The 22,930-nt window shown below is 41.6% G+C and overlaps 1 protein-coding gene across 4 annotated transcripts in view; it reads right to left on the minus strand.

Moving 5' to 3' along the window:
• Window positions 1-17,018, minus strand: part of Gpatch8 (G-patch domain containing 8) — a 67,282-nt gene extending 50,264 nt beyond the window's left edge. For 2 of the 4 annotated variants that reach the window (XM_057773807.1, XM_057773809.1), the window contains exons 1-2: window positions 16,768-16,816; window positions 3,575-3,649 (exon numbers count right to left, since the gene is read on the minus strand). Coding sequence is in view for 1 of the 4 variants with exons in the window: in XM_057773806.1 (XP_057629789.1) it covers window positions 3,575-3,649; window positions 16,768-16,812 (120 nt within the window). In the remaining 3 variants the exon portion in view is untranslated. Of the gene's footprint in view, window positions 1-2,549; window positions 2,585-3,574; window positions 3,650-16,767 lie in introns of all 4 variants that reach the window. The other 2 variants (XM_057773808.1, XM_057773806.1) reach the window with 2 other exon arrangements.
• Window positions 17,019-22,930: the final 5,912 nt, after the last annotated feature.

The raw sequence follows: 22,930 nt of genomic DNA on the forward strand, positions 1-22,930 counted from the left end.
AAGCCATATAGTAATGCTACACCATTCAGCTCCAAGAAGCATATTGTTTATTGTGCAGTCCACATAAAGTCACTGCTAAGAGTCAAATTAGCAGTCTCACAGTTACATTTTGGAACTAGTGGAGTCCACAGATCTAAACAGATATGCAATAGAACAAAACTCTAGCTATACCTGTACCACTAAATCCTAAGATAAGTAAACTAAACATTGGCAATCAGAGTTTGAAAACTTAACACTAATTTTTAAAACCCACTCAACCTGACAATTCCTAAAGTCAAGATTTTAGTCAGGTAGAACGAAAAAGCAACTAATGGCTAAGGAACAGTTGTACTTGGTACATAGGTACAACTGCATTAATGACAGCATCTTTTCAAATATATGATGTAGGCATTTGGTCGTTTGTCCAACTTATATTATCCCATGTTGTTTATCACCTTCAAACTAAGATAAAGGTCATAAAAAACCATATATCCTAAACCATACCAATCAATTCTTATAATTATAACAGAACCTAAGATTGGACTATAGCTTTAGATTACATTTAGCTTTCCAAATATTTTAAGTGATTAAAATCGTAATCATGGCCTGAACTTAAAAATCTTATAAACTAACAACTTTTAAAGTTCATACTAAAAAAGTTGTTTTCAGTAAAGAAAAAAAATGTTTTATTTTCTTCTCACCATAAATCAGATAATCAAATTACCTACCAATTCTAATTTTCGTAGAAAATGTTTTACTCTTGACCACAAGGATATATTATTGGTTGAAATAAATGAAAATAAAACTAGATAGTAAATCTATGAAATAATTTATGAATCTTAGATTTTAATTTTAACACTGGCCTACTAAAACTGAATAACTGTATCATCTCACTAACAGATCCAGACTTCAGAAGATTGCTTAATGTATAATTTATTAGCATCTCTTTGAGTCTCATTTCATGTTTTGCTGGTTTGTATCAAATATGCTCTATTATGAAACAAATAGTCTTAATTCCATACTCATAGTAGCCCTTCATACAGGCATATTCCTGACACAAACCTGGGCAGACCTCCATAGTTATCCGCTGTTGCAGATTACCGTTCTTACTTATTTCAATGACTACAACTTTAGCTCCTGCAATGATCTGTAGACTCCCAAAGCTGTGTATTCCCAGCCACTTTCGAGTTGCATGCTGTAGCAAAACAGTCAGCACCTCTCAAGATATTGCTGCAGAGAAAGATTTTAATTCAGCAGAGGCTCTTTCTGTGTTAGAAGCAACATTCCCCCTCAGAACAAAATAGCTTGAAATAGCCAGCCAGCCCTGTAAGTAAACATATCTTATTATCTGGTGGGCATTCAGATGATAGGGAACTTTTGCCTTTGGACGAGAAGGAGCACTACCTACTTTGGTATCAATCATGTAGAAGTTTTTTTAAAACTTCAAATTTTATTTCCAAATGATTAGGTAGCAGAAATAAAGCCCTTTGTTTTCTGGGTCCCACTTTTCTTTTTTCTTTTCTTTTCTTTTTTTGAGTCCTACTTCTATTTAACACAATGCATCCTACAAAGGTCTTCCTACTATTAAACTACCAATTCACAATTAATGTGCATATTTATGGAAAAATATTTTATTATTAGAACTATAATTTAATAAAATATATATGTCTCTGACCACACATTTATTTTTAAAAGTAAAGATGCAGTCTGAGCACAATATCATTTGTTACTTTAAATGGAGAAGATTAACATTATCTAATAAACAAGACTTAAGCCGGTTCTACTCTTACTCACTGAGATTACTGGGCAGAGATTACACAAGCAGACTGTCTTGTCACAGTGCTTTGCTTATAAATACGACATGTCCAAGAAAAAAATCCTGAGCACTGTGAGGAAACAGTATCATTAGTTTCATGTCACAAAAACAGATTTAAAGAATTTACAATGTGGACCTACACAGGATTTAAAAATACTAAAGGTCAATGATTTAAAAAAAAAATTCATTGGGTACAGTGAACCAGGCTACAGACTCAGGCTAATTAAACTTCCTAATATTGACAAGTCAGTGTACTTAACAGAAATAGTTTATCCATGTGCCTCACAGAATATATGCTGGGGAGTTACTACCAGTAATTTGTTCTTAAAACTCTGACACAAAAAAATATTTTTAAATTAAAATGGAAAACTAAATTATTTTCTAGTACAAACCATGCATTTTGCCTATGGATCTCATTATAAAATTCTGCCTGATGATAATCTGATACAGAACAAGGCCTATACATACCTTGGTGAGTTTTAATTTAGCAAAATGGGCGTGGCATTTTAATCTTATGTTAAAATATCAAACTAGACTTTCAGCACATTATCAGATACGAACTCTCCCTCTGCAGCATTATCACATGCGCCATCAATTACTGCCATGCCTAGTCTAGCATCATGCCAGCACATTAAGACAGAAAGTACTATATGCAGTGTTCACTGGACCAGAAAGACAGAAATAAGAAGGGGAGGTGGGGGAGAAAGAAACCCTAGAGAAGAAATTAAAAAAAGGCAGACCGTGCAATACAAACCAGATCATGGCTGCTTAGCTAATATGGGCCAACTGCTGTGGAAGAAAAATGTCGAACACCCCAAGTTGTGTAAATTTCTGTAAACATCTAAACACACACACAAACACACACAACACCAACCTAATTAGGAACATAAATATATGTTGATCCTTTACTATGTTATAGTTTTGAAAACAAAAGCTAAATTGTCTATACTTTCTTAACTGCTTTGTTATCTCACAGAAGGAAAGAAAGCTAGTGTTTCTTACAGGGAGGGGACTCTATCTTGACAGATATAAAATTAGGACTCCCTTTTTGATCTTTTATCCATTCAAACTTTACCAATGCTTCAATGAAATCCTTTTAAGTATGGAAATGTAAGCATGAATTTTAAATGCTGATAATAACAAGTTTAGATACTTTAACAATGGATACTTATTTTAAAATGTGTTTTTTAAATGCTCAAAACTTAAAACTTTTTTTAAATTAAGAGACAGAGAAAAATAAATCTCCGTGTTCTATGACTTGGTATTATTAACATCATAGACTAAGAGGTATAAGAAGACAAATTAACTAGCTTGACCTGAAAAAACAAAACAAAACCAAACCAGCAGATATTCTTAAGTGACAGAGACTAAGCCCACCACGTCTCACAAGGTCTAACAGTTTGCTACGTCTTAACTGCTTCCACTGGAGCATCTCACACATGATTATTCTGCCCAGAAAGGATTAAAGGATCAAAATACATTTTACTCCTTTATTCAATTTACAAAAACACTACACCCAACTTTCTATCTTTAGCAAAGCTTAATATGGGCCAAAATGATATTTTTCCATTAAATCCTAACTTTTTTCTGTTTTACACTGATTTCCCAACATTATTAAACCACATCCAAAACTCCACCTGATTACTGCAGAGCATGCAAGAAAATGGCTCTCAACTGCACTATTAGTTCTACCTAAGTTTAACTTCACTCACGTCAAGTGTCACACGAGCTCTACCTAACTAACTGGCTAAGACCCAAAATATGCACGGGTCATCTTACCGATTCAATAGGCTTGTCGAGGGATGCTTGTTCAATCTCCAAGTGTCCTTCTTCATACTGATCAAAGTGATTACCCTGGGGGAAAAAATCTGCAGTTATTTTTCAAAAGTAATTAATACTAAAGTGACTGATAATCTAGCCAACTAATTACAAGTAAGTTTTAGTATTTTTCAGTAGAAAACCAAAACTGTACTACAAATTGTGACTCTTAAAAAAAATCTGTAAGGCCAATGAGATGGCTTCATACTGTAAAGACATATGTCACCAAGTCTGACCACCTGAGTTTGACCCTGGTACCCACACGGTGGAAAAGAACTTACTTTCAGCCAAGTTGTTCTCTGACAGCCACATGTGTGCCATGAAACAACACAAATCCCACATATTGCCAAATAATTAAAAAAAAAAACCTGCCACCAGACGATGCAGTTCAGTGGTAGAGCTCTTAATCAGCACACACGCAGTCCTAGGTTCAATCATGGGGACAGAAGGTATGACTCACCCATAAAACGTAAGTCTTGCTGCCCAAGTATGCAAGCCTGATACCCTGAGTTTTGATCCCAGAACACATGTAGAGGTGGATAGAGAGAAGAACTCCATAAAATCATACCCTGGCCTCCACATGTAAGCTATGTCATGAGCCTGCACATGCAAACACAGACTCTTCAGTAGAATTTAGAGGTTTAATTTGTTGCGAAATTGATCAAACTGTGAAACTCCAAGATTGTGTTAATAAAATTAACCTTGGATCAGGGCAGAACCAACGACTAGCTGACAAAAATTAGCCATAGAGAGTATGGAGAACCCAGGAAGATGAACAGAGAGATGCACAGGAAGCAGTAGGGAAGGACTTTCTTGGGTCTTTTTTGTTGGAATGGATAGAGAGACACTCTCTTGCTGGGTTCTGGCCGAAAAAGAAGGTCAACTGGTTGCTTCTCAGCTTCTCTGATCTTGTAGGTTTTCACCCCAACATCTGACTCCCAAGTCTCTATTGGTAAATAGAACAACTTAGAGTAAAAACAATAATTCGTTGATAAAGAAGTTGCCTAGTGAGAAATCTTGCCTCAAAAAAAAAAAAAAAAAAAAAGTTGCCTAGCAGACCTGGCACATGCCTTTGATCCCATTACTTGGGAGGCAGACGCAGGCAGATGTCTGAGTTTGAGGCCAGAGTGAATTCCATGGGAGTGGGGCCACAGAGAGAAATCCTGACTCAACCACACGTGTTGCCTACTATGACCAAGACCCTAAGTTCAACCACCAGCATAGGTAAATAACAAAAAGAAAAGAAGAAACAGTGAAAGGAAGCCAGGCACGCAAAACAAAATGAAAAAACTTTAAGAGTCTATGTCTGGAGCTGGAGAGGTAGCTTGGTAGTTAAGAGCACTGACTGTGCCAGATGGTGGCGGCGCAGGCCTTTAATCCCAGCACTCAGGAGGCAGAGGCAGGTGAATATCTGTGAGTTTGAGGCCAACCTGGTCTACAAAGAGGATTCCAGGACAGCTAGGGCTGTTATACAAAGAGACCCTGTATTGAGAAAAAAAAACAAAAAACAAAACAACAAAACAATAACATTATAATCAAAGTCAGTGGACGCAAAGTCAGGTTTTTGGTTTTTTCTTCTTTTTTGAGACAAGATCTTTCTATTTAGTCTTGGCTGGTCCTGAAACTCGATATGTAATCCAGACTACCCTCCAACAAAGATCCTCCTGCCTCTACCTTTGAGTGCTGGGTCTCTTACAGGCATGAACCACCACGCCTACTCCCCATGTGGTTTTTATCCATTTAGTTTTTAGTCATTTTAGTTAATTTTATTTATTATTTGTGTGTGTGTATTTTTTCACAAGCACTCACTTTCAGGTATGCTGTGGGGGGGGGCAAGTACTCACGGACCTTGTGTGGAGGTTAGAGGATAACTGGAAGCTGGTTCTCTCCACTTTATTGCAGGTGTTGTAGACTTTTTTTTTTTGTAGACTATTTTAACTATGTAAAGATGTGGTACATTTCTTTGTGCTGGGGAATATTACTTTAGCTGTGTTAAGGTGTTACTTCTGTTTATGCTGCATTTGTTTAATTTTTTAAAAATATTTATTTGTTTATTATGTATACAATATTCTGTGTGTATGTCTACAGACCAGAAGAGGGCACCAGACTTCATTACAGATGGTTGTGAGCCACCATGTGGTTGCCGGGAATTGAACTCAGGACCTTTGGAAGAGCAGGCAATGCTCTTAACCACTGAGCCATCTCTCCAGTCCCATTTGTTTAATTATAGAAAGATATGTTCTGTGTAGTGACATTTGAATTGTATTTTAATGGAATAAAGACTGCCTAAAGATAGCTTTTTTTTTTTTTTTTTTGGTTTTTCGAGATAGGGTTTCTCTGCAGCTTTGGAGCCTGTCCTGGAACTCACTCTTCTAGACCAGGCTGGCCTTGAACTCACAGAGATCCACCTGCCTCTGCCTCCCAGTGCTGGGATTAAAGGCTTGAGCCAACCACCTGGCCCCACTGGTTATCTTTACAGAGCAGATTAAGGTAACACACATACCTTAATCCCAGTAGCCACACTAGTTATCATAGAAACTGGGTGATGAATACCTTTATTGACAGTGGTGCACGCCTTTAATCCCAGCCCTAGACAGGAATGTAAAATGGGGAAGACAACTCTCAGACACAATCTCCTACTGAGATTCCTAGAGGCAGGATCGCCATTTTTGGATTGAGGTCAAGTTAAGAGTCAGTGGCTAGCTGTTTACTTTTTGGATCTTCAGGTTGAACCCCAATTTCTGACCCTGAGCTTTCATTAATTGTGCTTCATTGCTGTTTTTACCTTGCCTATTTAAGGTACCTGATTGGTCTAATAAAAAGCTGAACAGCCAATAGCTAGGCAGAAGAAGGACAGGCAGGAGCGGCAGGAAGAGAGAATAAATAGGAGAAATCTAAACTCAAGAGAGAAGGGAGGGAGAAAGAGGGAGGTGTCTGGGGCTGACAGGCAGCTGCCAGCCAGGAGACAAAGTAGAACGTACAGAAAGATAAAAAGGCTCCGAGGCAAAAGAAAAATAAACAGGTTAATTTAAGTTAAAAGAGTTAGTCAGAAGTGAGCCTAAACTGGGCCGAGCATTCAAAACTAATAGTCTCTGTGTCATGATTTGGGAGCTGGTTGGAGGCCCAAAAGAAAAAGCCTACAACTGTAGGTTCTGGGGAATCAAACTCAGGTCACCAGGCTTCCCAGCCAGCTCACTGGCTAAACCATAGCCGGCCCAGGTCCCAAGTTCCTGATGAATGATCATCTGGCTGTAAACATCTGACTTTTTTCCATCTAGATGAGGTGTGCGCCAAGTTTAAATTGATTTTAATTTTGACATGCCTCTTAGTCTACCTTTAACTTGATTCTGGCTAGTAAGTATATTACACAGATGTCTCTGTCTTTCCCTGCTCTCACCAACTAAAATTCCTTTTTTGCTTTTGGTTTTTTGAGACAGGGTTTTTCTGTGAAACAGCCCTATGTGTCCTGGAACTTGCTTTGTCAGGCTGGCCTCTAACTCATAGAGATGTGCCTGATTCTACATCCCTAGTGTGGGGACTAAAGACATACACCACCATGCCTGGCATGTTTGCTTCTTGAGACAGGGTCTCAGGTTGCCTACACTGTTCTTGGACTCATTTTAAGGAGCTGAGGATGATACTGAACTTCTGATCTTCTTGTACCCATGTCTCAAGAGTTGAGGTCACTGACATACATTGCCACACCCAGCTTTATCTTTTCTACTTCATTAATCAACACTCCTTAGAGACTGAGCAAACTAAATACTGTTGCCCTACTCACAACTCAAATGACATACTTATCTATAATTAAGGATGCTTTTTATTACTATTATATTTATAGTCATTCTTGTGTGTGTATGCACACGTGTACACATTTGTGTCACAGCACACATATGGAGGTCAGAGATCAACTTGTATGAGTTAGTTCTCTCATTCTACTATGTGGGTCCTATAGATTGAACTAGGCTTTTGATGGCAAGCACCTTTAACCACTGAGCTATTTATTGACCCCAAACTGGACTTCTAAATTCAAGCCATGTAATGTCAGGTGTATAAGCATAGCTCACTTGAAAAGAATGCCAAATATGCACAGAGCTCTGGGTTCAATCTCCAACATCACACAGACCAGGTATGGTAGCATACACCAACAATCCCAGCACTTCAGAGGTGGAAGAAGGAACATGAGAAATTCAAAGTCACCATCAGCTCAAAGCAAGTTCAAAGCTAGTCTGGGATACACACACATACACACACACACACACACACACGAAGGGAGGAAGGGAGAAGAAAGAAACAACGGAGAGGGCAGTGATTCCTGTAATCATATGGTAAAGGTGAGAACTGACTATCACAAGCACACTGTGGCACTCACAGTCCACACTCATCCATACAAACATAATAAATGTCGGTCTGTCTGTCTGTCTGTCTGTCTCTCTCTCTCTTTTAGAAACAGTCTCATTATTAAACCAGGCTGGCTCAGAATACAAAGATCCACCTGCCTTTGCTTCCTAAGAGCTAGGATTAATTTTATGTGCCACCACATCCCGCTAAACCTCAAATTTTTTAAAAGTGGCACGAGGCAGACACAACCATACAAGACAGTCATATTTCCTCTATGAACAAACACAATTCTCTTTTGTCACCAAATAATAAGACTTTATTGCTGGCTTCTTTACAAATTCCAAATAAATAAATATTACTATTGAAAAAAAATGTATCAAGAGGAAAAAGAAAAAACTATCATTGAAAAAGAAAACCAGGCTGGCTGATGATAACACACACTTTTAATCCCAGCACTCATGAGTTCAAGGCCAGCATGATCTACAGAGCTAGTTCCAGGACAGCCTGAGCTACACAAACAAACCCTATTTCAAGAAAACTGGGCATTTTAGATATTTTTCTTTTTATTAATTAATCAATTTTTTTCCCAGCCCGATCATAGGGCATTCTGGATATTAATGGCATCATTTTACACTGCAATTTTAAAGTTAACAGAAGCTGGGTGATGCTGCAGGCCTTTAACCCCAGCACTCAGGAAGCAGAGGCACGTGATCTCTAAGTTTAGGGTCACCCTGGTCTATAGAGCAAGTTCCAGGACAGCCAGAGCTACACAAAGAAACCCTGCCTTGAAAAATCAAATAGAAAAACAAAAACAAACAAAAAAAGCCCACCTGCCTTGAACACTCAACAGTACTGCCTCAGCATCCTTAAATACTGAGATTACATAGTCAGACACCAGGGACACCAGCATGTCTCACATCCTTTATTTTTTTAATGACTTCTAGGGAACCTTCAGCTGATTTTCCTTGGGTCACTCACTATTGGTTTCATCCCTGAATCAAATCCTTTCCATCTCTCATACTTTGGGAATGTGAATGGTAATAATCTAAGTTTTAGTATCCCAAGCATAGTTGACATTTTTTTAGCTTATGCATTTCTTCCAATTGAAAGGAAAAAAGGACAAAAACAAGAATAAAATCTGTCTATTTGTTATCTCTTTCACATTTGCATTAAAATAGCAACTTTATTTCATAGTACTAGACACATGCCCACACATACATACACATAAAACCTATTTCTGTGACCTAAATATTTTAAAACTATGAACCTCTTTTCAAGTAAAACTCTTCTGAAAGTCCAATCCTGTTAGCACAGATGGCACATAAAAGATTCCAGGGGTACAACTCAATGGCAGAATACTTGTATAGCATGATCAAGCCCCTGAGTTTTGATTCCCAATATAAGAGGAGGGAAAGAGAGAAAAGGGGCCCTAAAAGGAATCCTATAAACATACTACATAAAAGTAACAGATGGCTTTCTTACTGCTACTTATTTAACACTATGATCATGTAAACAGATTCTAGAAAATCCTTGAGTAAATGTTACATTTTTATAATGATCATTATGATATGTCCCCACCCTAGGCCAAGAAGAGCACCCAGGCTAGGTCTGCTCAGTAAACACCAGGCCCCTTCACCTCTAAGGCCAGCACTAAGAAGGTGTATGGGGGGGGGGTTGTCTAGGCCCTGCTCCTACCCCTTAGTACTGAATCAGCCAGGGCCACTGACAAAAGAACTTCCACGTTTTTTTTCTAATGGTCTCAACAGTCTCAGTTCAACTAGCTACAGAATGAGAGGCACACAAATACCGGCCAAACTGAAATACAGACTACAGTGCCAGATTATGTTCAGTTCCTAGGAAAATCCAAAAATCAAGCACTGACAAGATGGCTCAGCAAGGCCCTTGTTGCTATGTGAATCTGATCCCTGAGACCAACCTAGTGGAGAGAACTTTCACAAATTGTTCTCTGACCTCCATACACCCAACATGGCATCTGGGTGCCCACACATATACACACACGCAAATAGATGTAATAAATGTAAACATAGGAAAAATAGCTTCCTCAAATAATACATGCAGGCAAAAGCCCATACACATAAAGTAAAATGAGTACATTTTTTTAAAGAAAACATCAGGAGGGGGCTGGAGAGATGGCTCAGAGGTTAAGAGCACTGGCTGCTCTTCCAGAGGTCCTGAGTTCAAATCCCAGCAACCACATGGTGGCTCACAACCATCTGTAATGAGATCTGGCGCCCCCCTCTGGCTTGCGGGCATACATGGAGGCAGAATGTTGTATACATAATAAATAAATCTATTAAAAAAATTAGGATATTGTGGGCAGTTAGTAATAATTTCTTACACGGATTTTTTTAAAAATAAAAATTATTATCACCAAGCCTAGTGATGCATGTCTTTAACCCACCACTAGACGTAGAGGCAGGCACATCTCAATGAGTTAGTTCCAGGCCAGTCAAGGCTACACAGTGAAACCCTGCCTCTAAAAACCTTGAAAACAACCCAGTGGTCGTGGTGGTACACATCTTTAATCCCAGCACTCAGGAGACAGATCTCTGTGAGTTCAAGGCCAGTGTGGTTTACAAAGTGAGATCAGGACAACCAGATCTGTTACACAGAGAAACCCTGTCTCAAAGGGAACAACAAACAAACAAAAAAGAAACAGCCTGAGCCAGATGTGGTGGCTCATGCCTGCATAATCCCAATACCTGGGGAGAACTGAGTTTCAGACAAGAACAGACTAAAAGGTAAGGCCCTGACTTAAAGAGGTATTTGTTTCTGTAGCTGAGCACACCTATGGTTATAATCTTTTTTTCATTAAACATCAATGCACATACCAAAATCCATCAGTCCTCTCAGATATAAATACTAAAGAGTATTTCCTCTCTAGCATCTAGATGCATCACCATTAAAAGCTGCACAACCACAAAATGCTAACCTTAACAGGACTTTACAGCTTCGTAGTAAGTACAGCTAAAACTTACTTTAATGAATCTCAAACCCAAAATGTTATCTTAGCATAAATTACATTATATATTTTTAGTAATTTGTGCAACACTTGAAACTGTGAACAAATGTCTTATTTAGTAAATGCAGAAAGAGGTGATGTCTCACTCTGAAACGGTGGTCAGATTTAAAGGAGTCATCAAAGCTCTATTAGACAAACAAAAGTCAGTCTAGATTACAAAGGTTTCTAGAGATAAAATGCCATTTTGAAAAGCTACACGTGTAACTCAGTCCCCACCACTGTCCACCTAAAAAGCCAAGACTAGCAGTGCAGGCCTGCAATCCCAGTAATTTGGAGCCTGGGGTAGGAGGACTGTAAATTCAAATAGGAGCCGCCTAGACAACAGAGTAATTAAAGGCCAGCCTAGGAAATTTGGTAAGACCCCATCTCAAAATAGAAAGAGGGCTGGGCATAGAGGTGAATGCTTACCATTTGTAAACCACCAGTGCTCTGTTGGCAGAGGCAGGAGGATTGTGAATTTGAGGCGTCTGAGCTACCTGAGACCCTGGTCCTGAGACAGAAACAAAACAACAAAAACCTTGCCAGGCAGTGGTAACACACACCTTTAATCCCAGCAGAGACAGGAAGGAGTTCGAGGCCGACCTTGTCTATAGAGCAAGTTCTAGAACAGGCTCCAAAGCTACAGAGAAACCCTGCATCAAAAACCAAAACAAACAAACAAACAAACAAACAAAAACCCTGAAATATTATAATGTATCTTTTATGACAGTGGAACTTATCACAGTCAGAAGTCTTCCTAGAAACCCTTGAAAGAAAAGATACATACCTAAACAGTAATTGTATCGCCTGTCTAAAAGGTCACATTATTTATATGACCTATAAGTCTACCTTCCATAATTGATGATTCAATTACACTTGCGTAAAATATAAAATTCAGGCTAGAGATATGGTTCAGCTGATAGTATTAGTCTTGTCCACACAAGGCCCAAGGTTCATCAGGAACTGCAGTACAACTGGCATGGTGGTGCGTGCCTATAATCCCAGCATTTGTCAGGTAGAGAGGGAGTTCAATAAGTTCAATGAGACTCAGCTAATAAATTTGAAGCCAGCCTGGGCAATGTGATCAGCCCCTATCTTTAAAATAAACAAATAAATACAGATGAATAATAACTAGATAAAACCGCTAGTGGAAAAGATATTGAATACAGGTTCAGGAGTAATGTCAGGCACAAGATGGTTCAGCAGGTAAAGCCTGATTGATATTGAATACAGGTTCAGGAGTAATGTCAGGCACAAGATGGTTCAGCAGGTAAAGCCTGATTACCCAAGTTCAATCCCAAAAGTCCTTAGAAAGGTGGAAGGAGATAACTGACTCTATAAAATTCTATAAAGTAGCAATCTGATCTTTCTTCTATATATATGCACTGTGTCATGCCCACATACGCACTCCCCACCACACCAATATGTAATTAAAAAGCCAATCTAGGAGTTAGAGAGATGGCTTGGTAGTTAAGAACATATAATTCTTGCAAATTTAGCTCCTAGCACCCAATGTGAGGCAGCTCAGAACTGCCTCTAAGGCCACCTTCACAGGATCTGATGCCCTCTTCTGGCTCCCACAGGCACCGCACTCACAAACATGAACCTCTCACAAATAATTCTTTTTTTTTTTTTTTTTTTTTTGGTTTTTCGAGACAGGGTTTCTCTGTGGTTTTTGGAGCCTGTCCTGGAACTAGCTCTTGTAGACCAGGCTGGTCTCGAACTCACAGAGATCCGCCTGCCTCTGCCTCCCAAGTGCTGGGATTAAAGGCGTGCGCCACCACCGCCCGGCTCACAAATAATTCATATAGATATTTTTAAAAAATAAAAATTAGGGGCCAGAGGGATGGCTCAGAGGTTAAGAGCCCTGGCTGCTCTTCCAGAGGTCCTAAGTTCGATTTCCAGCAACCACATGGTGGCTCACAACCATCTGTGGTGAGATCTGGTGCCCTCTTCTGGCATGCAGGCAGAATACTATATACATAATAAATAAACCTCTTTAACAAAAAAAAAAAAATTGTGCCAGGCAGTGGCACATGCCTCTAATCCCAGCACTCAGAGGCAGGCAGATCTCTGTGAGTTTGAGGCCAGCCTGGTCTCATTATTTAAATGAAATAATTACAGCATAGACAATTCTGTAACTTGGTTAATACACACTACATTATAGATTGGCTTTTCCAATTTCTATATATTTGTTTGTTTTGCTTTGTTTTTTTTTTTTTGTTTTTTTTTTTTTTTTGAGACAAGCTTTCTCTGTGTAGCTTTGGAGCCTGTCCTGGAACTCCCTCTGTAGACCAGGCTGGCCTCGAACTCAAAGATCCACCAGTCTCTGCCTCCCAAGTGCTGGGACTAAGGACGTGCGCCACCACTGCCTGGCTTCTTCTTCTTTCTTTAGACAGGGTCTTGTTATGTATTCCTGGTTGATCTCAAACTCACAATCTTCCTACCTCTGCCTCCCAGTGGTAGACATATAAAGTTTCACTATTATGCTCAAATCCTTAAACCCTTCAAAGGAGGCTGCATTTACTCACAGAGCATCTTACTATGTTTCATTCCCTCTTCAATGGCTTTAAACCAAAGGACATTACTGACAGTAGATCAATGTTTTTCTCTTTTATTAAAACATCTAGAGATAAATATACTGACTATTCTCATTTTATTAGTACTATAGTAGTAATAATAGTAACAAGGGTCAAATCCAGGGCCCATCACATATTAGGGAAGTACTCTACCACTGAGTTTATTATATCCCCAGCCCTTAGTTTTCTGGGGGGGTTTTGTTTTCTTGGGGGGGCGGGGGGGTTCAAGACAGAGTTTCTCTGTGTCCTGTAGATCAGGCTGGCCTCAAACTTAAGATTGATCTGCCTTTGCCCTTAAGTATTTTTTTTAATAAGATTTTATTTATTACGTATACAGTATTCTGCCTGCATGTTTACCTGCAGGCCAGAAGAGGACACGAGATCACATTACAGATGGTTGTGAGCCACCATGTGGTTGCTGGGAATTGAACTCAGGACCTCTGGAAGAATAGCCAGTGCTTTTAACCTCTGAGCCATCTCTCCAGCCCACCCTTAAGTATTTTTAAAGGATTTTTTAAAGAAATAATAGCATGATAATTTACATAACAGTCTGGGAATTTAACTCAGTAGTTGAGAACCTGCTACACATATACACACATTATACACACAAACATAGATAATGATTAAAATATAAAAAGAATTCTATTTGTAAACTGGTGATTTAGCTCAGTGGGTGAAGTGCTTGCTTAAGTACCATGCACAAAACCCTGGGTGTGGAATTGGAGAGATGGCTCAAAGGTTAAGAGCACTGGCTGCTCTTCTAGAGGTCCTGAGTTCAATTCCCAAAAACCACATGATGGCTCACAAACATCTCTAGTGGGATCTGATGCCCTCTTCTGGCATAAAGTTGTAAATGCAGGTAGAGCATTCATATACATAAAATAAATTTTAAAAATTAATTCTGGGTGTAGAAGAGAACACCTGCATTCCAGCATTGCTGAGGCAGGAGGTAATCACAAAGGATGGTCATTCTGGCTATATTGCAGATTTAAGGCTGTGTGGGATATGTAAGACATGGCCTCAAAATTTTTTTCTTCGATTTCCAATATTCTCTATGCAAATGCTAGGGCATTCAAAATTTTAAGTGGGTTACGTCAGAGCAAGTATAGAAAAGACATCTAAAAATGTATGTGGTAACAAAGAACTATGACATGTCAATTTTTGATTTTGGAAAAGGTTTTATTATATTTACTTCATGGGGTTATCAGAGGACAACTTTCAGGAGCTGATTTGGTTCTTTCCTTCTACTTGTGGATCCCAAGAATCTAACTCAGGTCGTGAGACTTGATGGCAAATGCCTTAAGTCCCTGAATCACCTTTATAGCTACTATTTTTAAAACTTATTTTCAATTTCCTCTTCTTTTTTCAATCATCTAAAATCAGGTGTTTTGTGATTTTTTTAAATTAAAACTTTTTAATTTATTAATATCTTCTGTGTATATTATGTGAGAGGACACACATGGGGGTCAGAAGACATCTTCTTGGAGTCAGTCTCTCCTTCCACCTTTCAGGGATCAAACTGAGGTTGTCAGGCCTGTGGGGCAAGGGTTTTTTTTTACCCCCTGAGCCATCTCATTGGCCCATAAAATTAGATTTTCTATTAACTCAACTAAAGCATCAAACAGGGTTCCCACTTAGTTTCTAAATGACAGCACTCACATCCTGATATCCAGTTCTCAAAATCTTCACTCGAATCCTGTTTGAGCCTGTTGAAATAGTTGAGGACCATTTTTTCCTCAAAACTTTAACTATCCGCACTGTCTGGTTTCAATTTTATTAGGTCACCTTGAATTCTCTGAAAAGCATCCAAAGGTTTTCATCATCAGTTTGTGTGTCTCTTTAGAAGACTTTAATTTAATAAAATTAATAAGCTCATGTACTCTGCACCTGCTATAGGGTTTGCTATTTAAAACAGACAGACAAAAACTTCTGGTTACTCAAACTTCTGTGGACCTGCGACGCGTTCTAAAAACCCCTTGAGAGCTGTGTGCAGCGGCCTACACAGCAGGCACATGACCACAAGGGTTTTTCATCAACCCCCCCAATTCCTTAGTGCTGCAAAACTTCTCATGGCGTTCTACGCACAGGACTGTCAAATAGTGTTGACTTAAAGCTGTTCAATTGTTTTGTCTGTTTACCAACCCAAGCATCTCCAAGAATTCAAACCCTTCAAACTGCCTTCTGACACCGAGCTACAGTATTTCCGTGTTGCTTTGAATAATTTAAAAAAAAAGGGGGGGGGGAGAAAAACTTGAGTTCTGAGACTCATCCCTTGAGATGCGGTAGTAATGCAGCGATTTGCGACTCTGAGGATGCATTTTACCTAGAACAGCCAAAGGCTACTAAATCCTTTATAGTTCCAATTATTTCTGCAGTAACAATTTCAACAGCTAAAAGACGAATTATCCTAATTCAGCCGTGGTTTCCTCTCCCCACCCCCAAGGCCTGCCTTCGCAAGGACATCCTTTCCAGATCAACATTTGCAGATGAGGAAAGAAAAAAAAAAAAATCAAGGTTTAGGCACGAGTTATCTATCTCACGCTCGGAAAGGCCATTATTATAGTCCTCACAAATCTTGGTAGGATGCGAAGTTAAGTTTACACCAGTCCACAGTCCTAATACTTTACTGTTTCCCAAGCCCAATTAACGGCCTGAAAACAACAGCAGTATTTATGCCCAGAGAAAGCTCAATGCTCGCCTAAACAAAAAGGCGTCTGATAAGTACGGGTATGCTTTTCCAGGGCGAGGACATGTTAGATAGACAAAGGGTTTGTTTATCACAATGAGGAAAAGGAGAGAAAACTCCCAAGACGATCGGGGCGAGCAAAAGCCAAGGGTTCGGAAGCCCTGGCCTGGAAACCACTGGCCCCAAGCCTTCCCCAGCCCAGCCCTGTCCCGAGGGCCAGCCCGGCGCCTGCACAGGCCCCCGAGCCAAGCAAAGCGCAGCCCCAACAAAGCACCCAGCCGGGGAGCCCAAAGCCAGGGCCACCTAGGAGGAAGCCCGCGCGGAAGGGGCGAAGCGAATGGGGGCGAAGCCGGAGACGCGGCCTCATCTCGGCTCGGAGGCCCCTGGAGAAACCAGCGGCGAAAAAGGGAGACGGTGTGCAAGGCGGAGCAGAGCGCAGAGGGACGGAGAGCCGAGAGGCCGGGAGGAAGGCGGCCCCGGGCCCGCCGCGAGCCCTGCGGGGGTCCTCGGCGACGCCCGTGTTTACCTGAAAGTCTCTGTCCTCGTTGAAGCGGGAGAAGCGGTCCGCCATTTTGCCGCCTTCACTCCTCCTCAGGACGAGGCTCTCCGGTTCGCTCCTTCCCTCCCGCGACACCCGCCCCCTCCCTGCTTCCACGCCTCCTCCCACGCCCACCGGGCGCGCGCAGCTGGCGGAGGGGGGGCGGGCGCTGGGAGGGAGGGAGGGAAGGAGGGAGGGAGCAAGAACGCGTCCTGACGGGAATTCCGAAGGCGCAAGCGCTCTGCCGGCCCAGAGGCGGAACCTTCGCTCGCCGCCCGGCTTCGCGCACGGCCCGGAGCGACCCTGGCGGGCCGCGCGCATGCGCACTCGCGCCGGAGCGCCCCAAGCGCTTCCGGAGGGAAAGATCAGCGGAGGAACGGGCTGGGCGTGGGGGCTTTGGGGAGTGTCTGCTGGCTCACTTACTGGTGTTTAATGGTCTTTCTTTCTTCTGCTCTTGTTTTTGGTCAAGCCCATCCGGTATTTGGCAAATAGTATACAGTAGCATGAGATAGGACTTTAGCGAGCCAGAGGACTTGAAGTGTTTTTGTCGGTTTTGGACAGGGTTTCCTGTATAGCCCAGACTAGACTCTAGCTCGCTGGGTAGCCGAGGCTCGCCTCCCACGTCCAAAGAGAGTACTTTTTAAATTGACACATAATAGGATTAGTTGAGACGTAGGAAAACAAAGTCTCTCTTCTCATCGGGCAGGAAGTCAGATAACAAGAAAAATGACTTAATAGTTGTAAATATTTGCGAGTGTCAAAGACTAAAACTAGGTATAGCCACGATTGAGGCTGAGAAAGATCTGGAGTTCAAACTCATCCTTGGCTGCTTAGGGAGTTCGAAGCTAGCCTGGGCTAAACAAGACATTGCCTCAACAAAATCTAAGTGATGGCCGGGCGGTGGTGGCGCACACCTTTAATCTCAGCACTCGGGAAGCAGAGGCGGTTTGAAGCCAGCCTGGTCTATAGAGCGAGTTCCAGGATAGGTTCCAAAGCTACACAGAGAAACCCTATCTCAACAAACAAACAAACAAACAAAAAATCTAAGTGAAACAGCGGGGCAGGGGGGAGCTTTAATGAAAAGGACAACCTATCTTAAAACTATGTGTAAATCAAGACATAACAAGGAATTTACAACATTGCATGTCTACAAAGAGCTTGATTTTTTTTTCTTATTCCTTCCATATGTGTTTGAGGCTCATGTATGAGCTGTTTGATCCCCTGAAACTAGAGTTATAGACAGTTATGAGCCACCGTGTGGGTGCTGGAAATGAACCCCTCTACAAGAGAAGTGCTTTTAACTACGTAGCCATCTCTCCAGCTCCTATTTTCTTAATGTTCTCCTGGAGGGGGGGAACTTATTTAATTTTATTAGACTTACTCATCTTACTTTATGTGTGACTGTTTCACCTGCGTGTATGTATAGATGTGTACTTTGCATGCTCTTGGTGTCTAGGGAAGTTGAAAGAGAGCATCAGATTTCCTGGAACTGGAGTTACAGGTAGTTGTGAACTACCATAAAGGTGCTGGGATTTGAACCCTGGTCTTCTATAAAGGTAAGCGCTTTTAGCAACTGAGTCGTCTCTCAAGCCCCCACCACTTTATTTTTTTTAAGATTTATTTATTATGTATACAGTGCCTTTATGTGTACCTGCATGACAGGAGAGGGCACTGGATCTCATTATAGATGGTTGTGAGCCATCAAATGGTTGCCAGGAATTGAATTCAGGGCCTCTGGAAGAGCAACCAGTGCTCTTAACAACTGAGCCATCTCTCCAGCTCCCGCCCCCTTATTTTTTTAAGTCCCGGTCTCTCACTAAACCTGGAGCTCTCCCTGGTCTGACTAGCAGGCCTCAAGAGCCTGCTCCTGGTACCAGGGAAGGTGCAGCTGTGGGCAAAGTTGAACACACAAGGACTAGGCCCAAGCCAGTCTAGAGAGCAGTTGGATCCTAAGTCATTTTCTTAGTTCAGACAGCAGCTGGAGGCTTTCTCTAGCAATGCTAACCACATCCTGGACCTTAACATGTTAGCTGAACCAAGAAGGAGCTAATTCGCTGAGAGGAGAGGAGCTGGTGAAGAACCAGCTGTCTTAGCCACCGTTTTGTTGCTGGGAAGAGACACCACAGCCAAGGCAGCTTTTAGAAAGCGTTTAAGGGGGCGGGGGGAGCTGCCTTACAGTTTCAAAAGTTTAGGCCATTAGTATCAGGGCAGAGAGCATGGCAGTATCCAGGAAGGCACTGGAGCAGTAGCTGAGAGCCAGAGAGAGAAAAGCTGAGACTTCCACTGGACCAGGCCAAAGCCACCCCCAGTGACACATTCCCTCTGACAAGGTCACACTTCCTAATCCTAATCCTTTCAAACAGTTCCACTCACTGTGGATTAAGTGTACAAATATATGAGCCTATGGAAACCATTTTTATTCAAATCACCACACCAATATTCTAGTCAGAGAGTCAGATTTCCCCCCAGGAAAACATAAGACCCTTCCCTGAGAAACTGACTTCCAGAAGCAAGGTCTTCTTGGGATGGTGGGGGTATCACCCCAGCATAAAGATCTTGTTCCTGCCCAAATACCCCATGGAAAATCCATCATTCTGGAAAAACCATCCAGAATGAATATTTGAAGACTAAGAAGAAATCCTGGAGGCTGGAGAGATGGTTCAGCAGTAAAGGACACTTTCTGGTCTTACAGAGGAACCCAGGTTTGGTTCCCAGCACTCCCATGGCATCTCAGCACCACATGGCATGTATTTCCGGTTCCAGGGGCTCTGATGCCCTCTTCTGGCCTCCAGAGGCACTGCAGCCCTGCGGTACACATTGTGTGACTTTCTTCCTCAGGAGAATAATCATCTATTTACCCCAGATAAAGAACTGAGTACAGACTAAAGTACAAATAGCGTCAAAGTCCAACTCAGCGAACACATGAGTTTTATTGGGGTTACTTACAGGAATGTAGGTGACAGGTTATTTACAGAAGGAGAAATGACTCAAAGACAGTTGCATCCTCAAAGCCCACCCAGCAAGGGTGACAACTGACTAAAGGTGGGGGCCTGGAGCACACTGCACAACTGGCCCGCAGCGCAGCTTGTCCCTACTTCTTCCAGGTGGTTTGCCATGTCTGAACCTCTTCTAGGTAGCTGACCCAGCCTTAGCATACACCTCATTGGCAAGTCCTTACTGCTTGTATATGCTTGGGGAGGGAGAGGTCCCGTGAATCTCATTAGTTTCAGGAACTTCCTGAAGCTTCTCAGTTGTTTACTCCTGGATTGAGTTTCCCTGAAGGATTGAAGGTTTTATATTAGGGGAAAATGCTACCCAGCAGTATGCAGACATACATGCTTGCAAACACTCCTAACATAAAATCAAAGTGAATGGAGAGAGAGAGAGAGAGAGAGAGAGAGAGAGAGAGAGAGAGAGAGAACAGCTTGGAAATTAAAACATATTTATTCTGGCCAGGCAGTGGTGGCACACACTTTTAATCCCAATAATTGGGAGGCAGAGACAGGTGGGTCTCCGTGAGTTCAAGGCCAGTAAACAGTCTACAGAGTGAGTTCCAGGTCAGTCTCCAAAGCTACTGAGAAATCTTGGAAAAAAAAAAAAAAACCATTTTATTCTGTTGACTTTGGTTACCTTTCCTGATGTTAATGTTTTTGCTTTGTAATAGGCTTTCCTGTAGCCTAGTTTGATATCAAATTCACTACGTAACTGAGGATGACCTTGAATTCCTGGTGTGCCCCCCCCCTTTGCTCAATTGGATTACAGGCATGCAGCACCATGTCTGCCCTGACAGTGACATTTTATTTTAAAGATTTATCTACTTTTATTTTATGTGTGGAGGTGCTTTGCCTGCATGTATGTCTCTGCACCATGTTCGTGCCTGGTGCCAGAGGAGGCCAGATGAAGGCATCAGATACCATGGACCTGAATCTGCAGACAGCTGTGAATCTCTCTGTGGGGGTTGGAGATTGAACCTGGATTCTCTGCAAGAGGAAGGAGCCAGGGCTCTTAACTGATGAGCCATCTCTCAATCCCCCGTTTTTGAGATGGGGTCTCCTCTATGCCAGGCTGCCTCCAACTCATTATGTAGTGAGTTATATTGAACCTCCGATTTTCTTGCCCAAGATCTGGGAATACAGGCACGCTCTACCACACCTGTTTTGCGTGGACTCAAACCCGAGCCTTCGTGATGCTGGCAAGCACTCTACTGACTGAGCTACACACCAAGCCCCTCACCACCTTTTACCTGATGTTTTTTGTCATTCCCTGATGGTTCTTGTATGAACCATTTACTCTAACAATGCTTATAAAATGATGAGTCTCAGCCAGTAGGAAGGCTGAGACAGGAGGATTGTGGAATATTTAACTATGTAAAGATATGCTACATTTGTTTTGTGCTGCAGAATATTACCTTAGCTACGTGAAGCTAATGTAACATATGCTTCTGCTGCCTTTGTTAGCGATGCAAAGGTGTGTTGCATTTGTTTAACTACGTAAAGGTGTGTTGCTGTTTCACCTTGCCTGCCTAAGGCACCCAAATGGTCTAACAAAAAGCTGAATGACCAATGGGTAGGCAGGAGAAGGACAGGCAGCGCTGGTGGGCAGAGAGAGTAAGTAGGAATCTGGGCTCAAGAGAGAAGGAACAGAGAATGAGGGAGAAAGACAGTGACACACCAGGGCCAGAAGCCAGGCAGCCGCCAGCCAGCCAGTAGGAAGGTAAGACGTACAGAAAGAAAGATCAAAAATCCCCACGGCAAAATGGGGATAAAGAGAAGCAGATTAAAATAATAGTTAAGACCAAACATTCATAACTAATAAGTCTTCATGTCATGATTTGAGAGGTAGTTGGTGCCCCCCCCCCAAAAAAAAAGCCTGTTGCATTACAGCACTTTAGAGGCCAGGTTGGGCTACATAGTGAGTTTCAGAAAAGCCTCCAAAGCGTAGTAAGACCTTGTCTTGATCAGCAAGTAAATAAGTGCTCAGATTCTGCCACTCCTACAGTTGTTAGTGGGATCTCTTCAGGATACCACTGTGGTACTGCGGACTCCTAGCAGCTGATATTCAGTCCTCTTTGGATTGACATTGATACACTGTGAGCTTTTGTTTTTTCTGAAACAAGAGTCTCATTATGTAGCCCAGACTGGCCTTATGTTCTCTTTTAACCCCATCTGACCTCAGATTCCTCAGCTTCCCCGATGCTAGGATCTCAGGCATGCATCACCAGGCCCATTTTCATTATCTTTTTTCTTCTTTTTTTCTCCCAAGACAGGGTTTCACTGTAGCTTTGGAGCCTGTCCTGGAATTAGCTCTTGTAGACCAGGTTGTTGTGTTTTTTTTTTTTTTTCCCCTTTGAAACAGAGTCTCACTGTTTGACTTTTCTGGAACTCACTACATAGACCAAGACTCAGTGGTTGCTCTTCCAGAGGACTTGGGTTCAATTCCCTGCGCCCACACGGCAGCTCACATCCATCTGTAACTGCAGTTCCGGGGGACCACATAGACATACATGCAGGGACATGTACCAATGTATATTAAATTAAAATAAATAAATTTTTTAAAAATATTTATTTATTTATTTATTTATTTATTTATTTATTTATTTATTTATTATGTGTACAGCATTCCTTCCATGTGTGCCCGCAAGCCAGAAGGGGGCGCCAGGTCTCACTATAGATGGCTGTGAGCCACCATGTGGTTGCTGGGAATTGAACTCAGGACCTCTGAAAGAGCAGTCAGTGCTCTTAACCACTGAGCCATCTCTCCAGCCCTAAAATATATAAAATTTTAAAAAGAAAGTAGAACCTGGGACAGGAGAGATGACTCAATAGATAAAAGCACTGATTGCTCTTTCTGAGGATCCAGGTTTGATTCCCAACACGCAGATGGCCACTCTCAACTTGTCTGTGACTCCAGGTCCAGGAGCTCCAACACACTCACGCAGACATACATGAAGGTCAAACACAAACGCATATAAAAGAAAAAAAGAAAAGAAAGTAGAACCTGCATAAATCAAGTATGGTGGCAAATATCTATAATCTAGCCACTGAGGCAAGAGGATTGCTGTGAGTCTGAAGCTAGCCTGAGCTACAAATTGACTTCCAGGCAGGCTAGACTGGGCTACAGAGTGAAAAACCCATCTAAAACAAAACAAACC

The sequence above is a fragment of the Chionomys nivalis genome, chromosome 7 (genome assembly GCF_950005125.1).
Source record: "Chionomys nivalis chromosome 7, mChiNiv1.1, whole genome shotgun sequence".
Lineage (NCBI taxonomy): Eukaryota > Metazoa > Chordata > Mammalia > Rodentia > Cricetidae > Chionomys > Chionomys nivalis.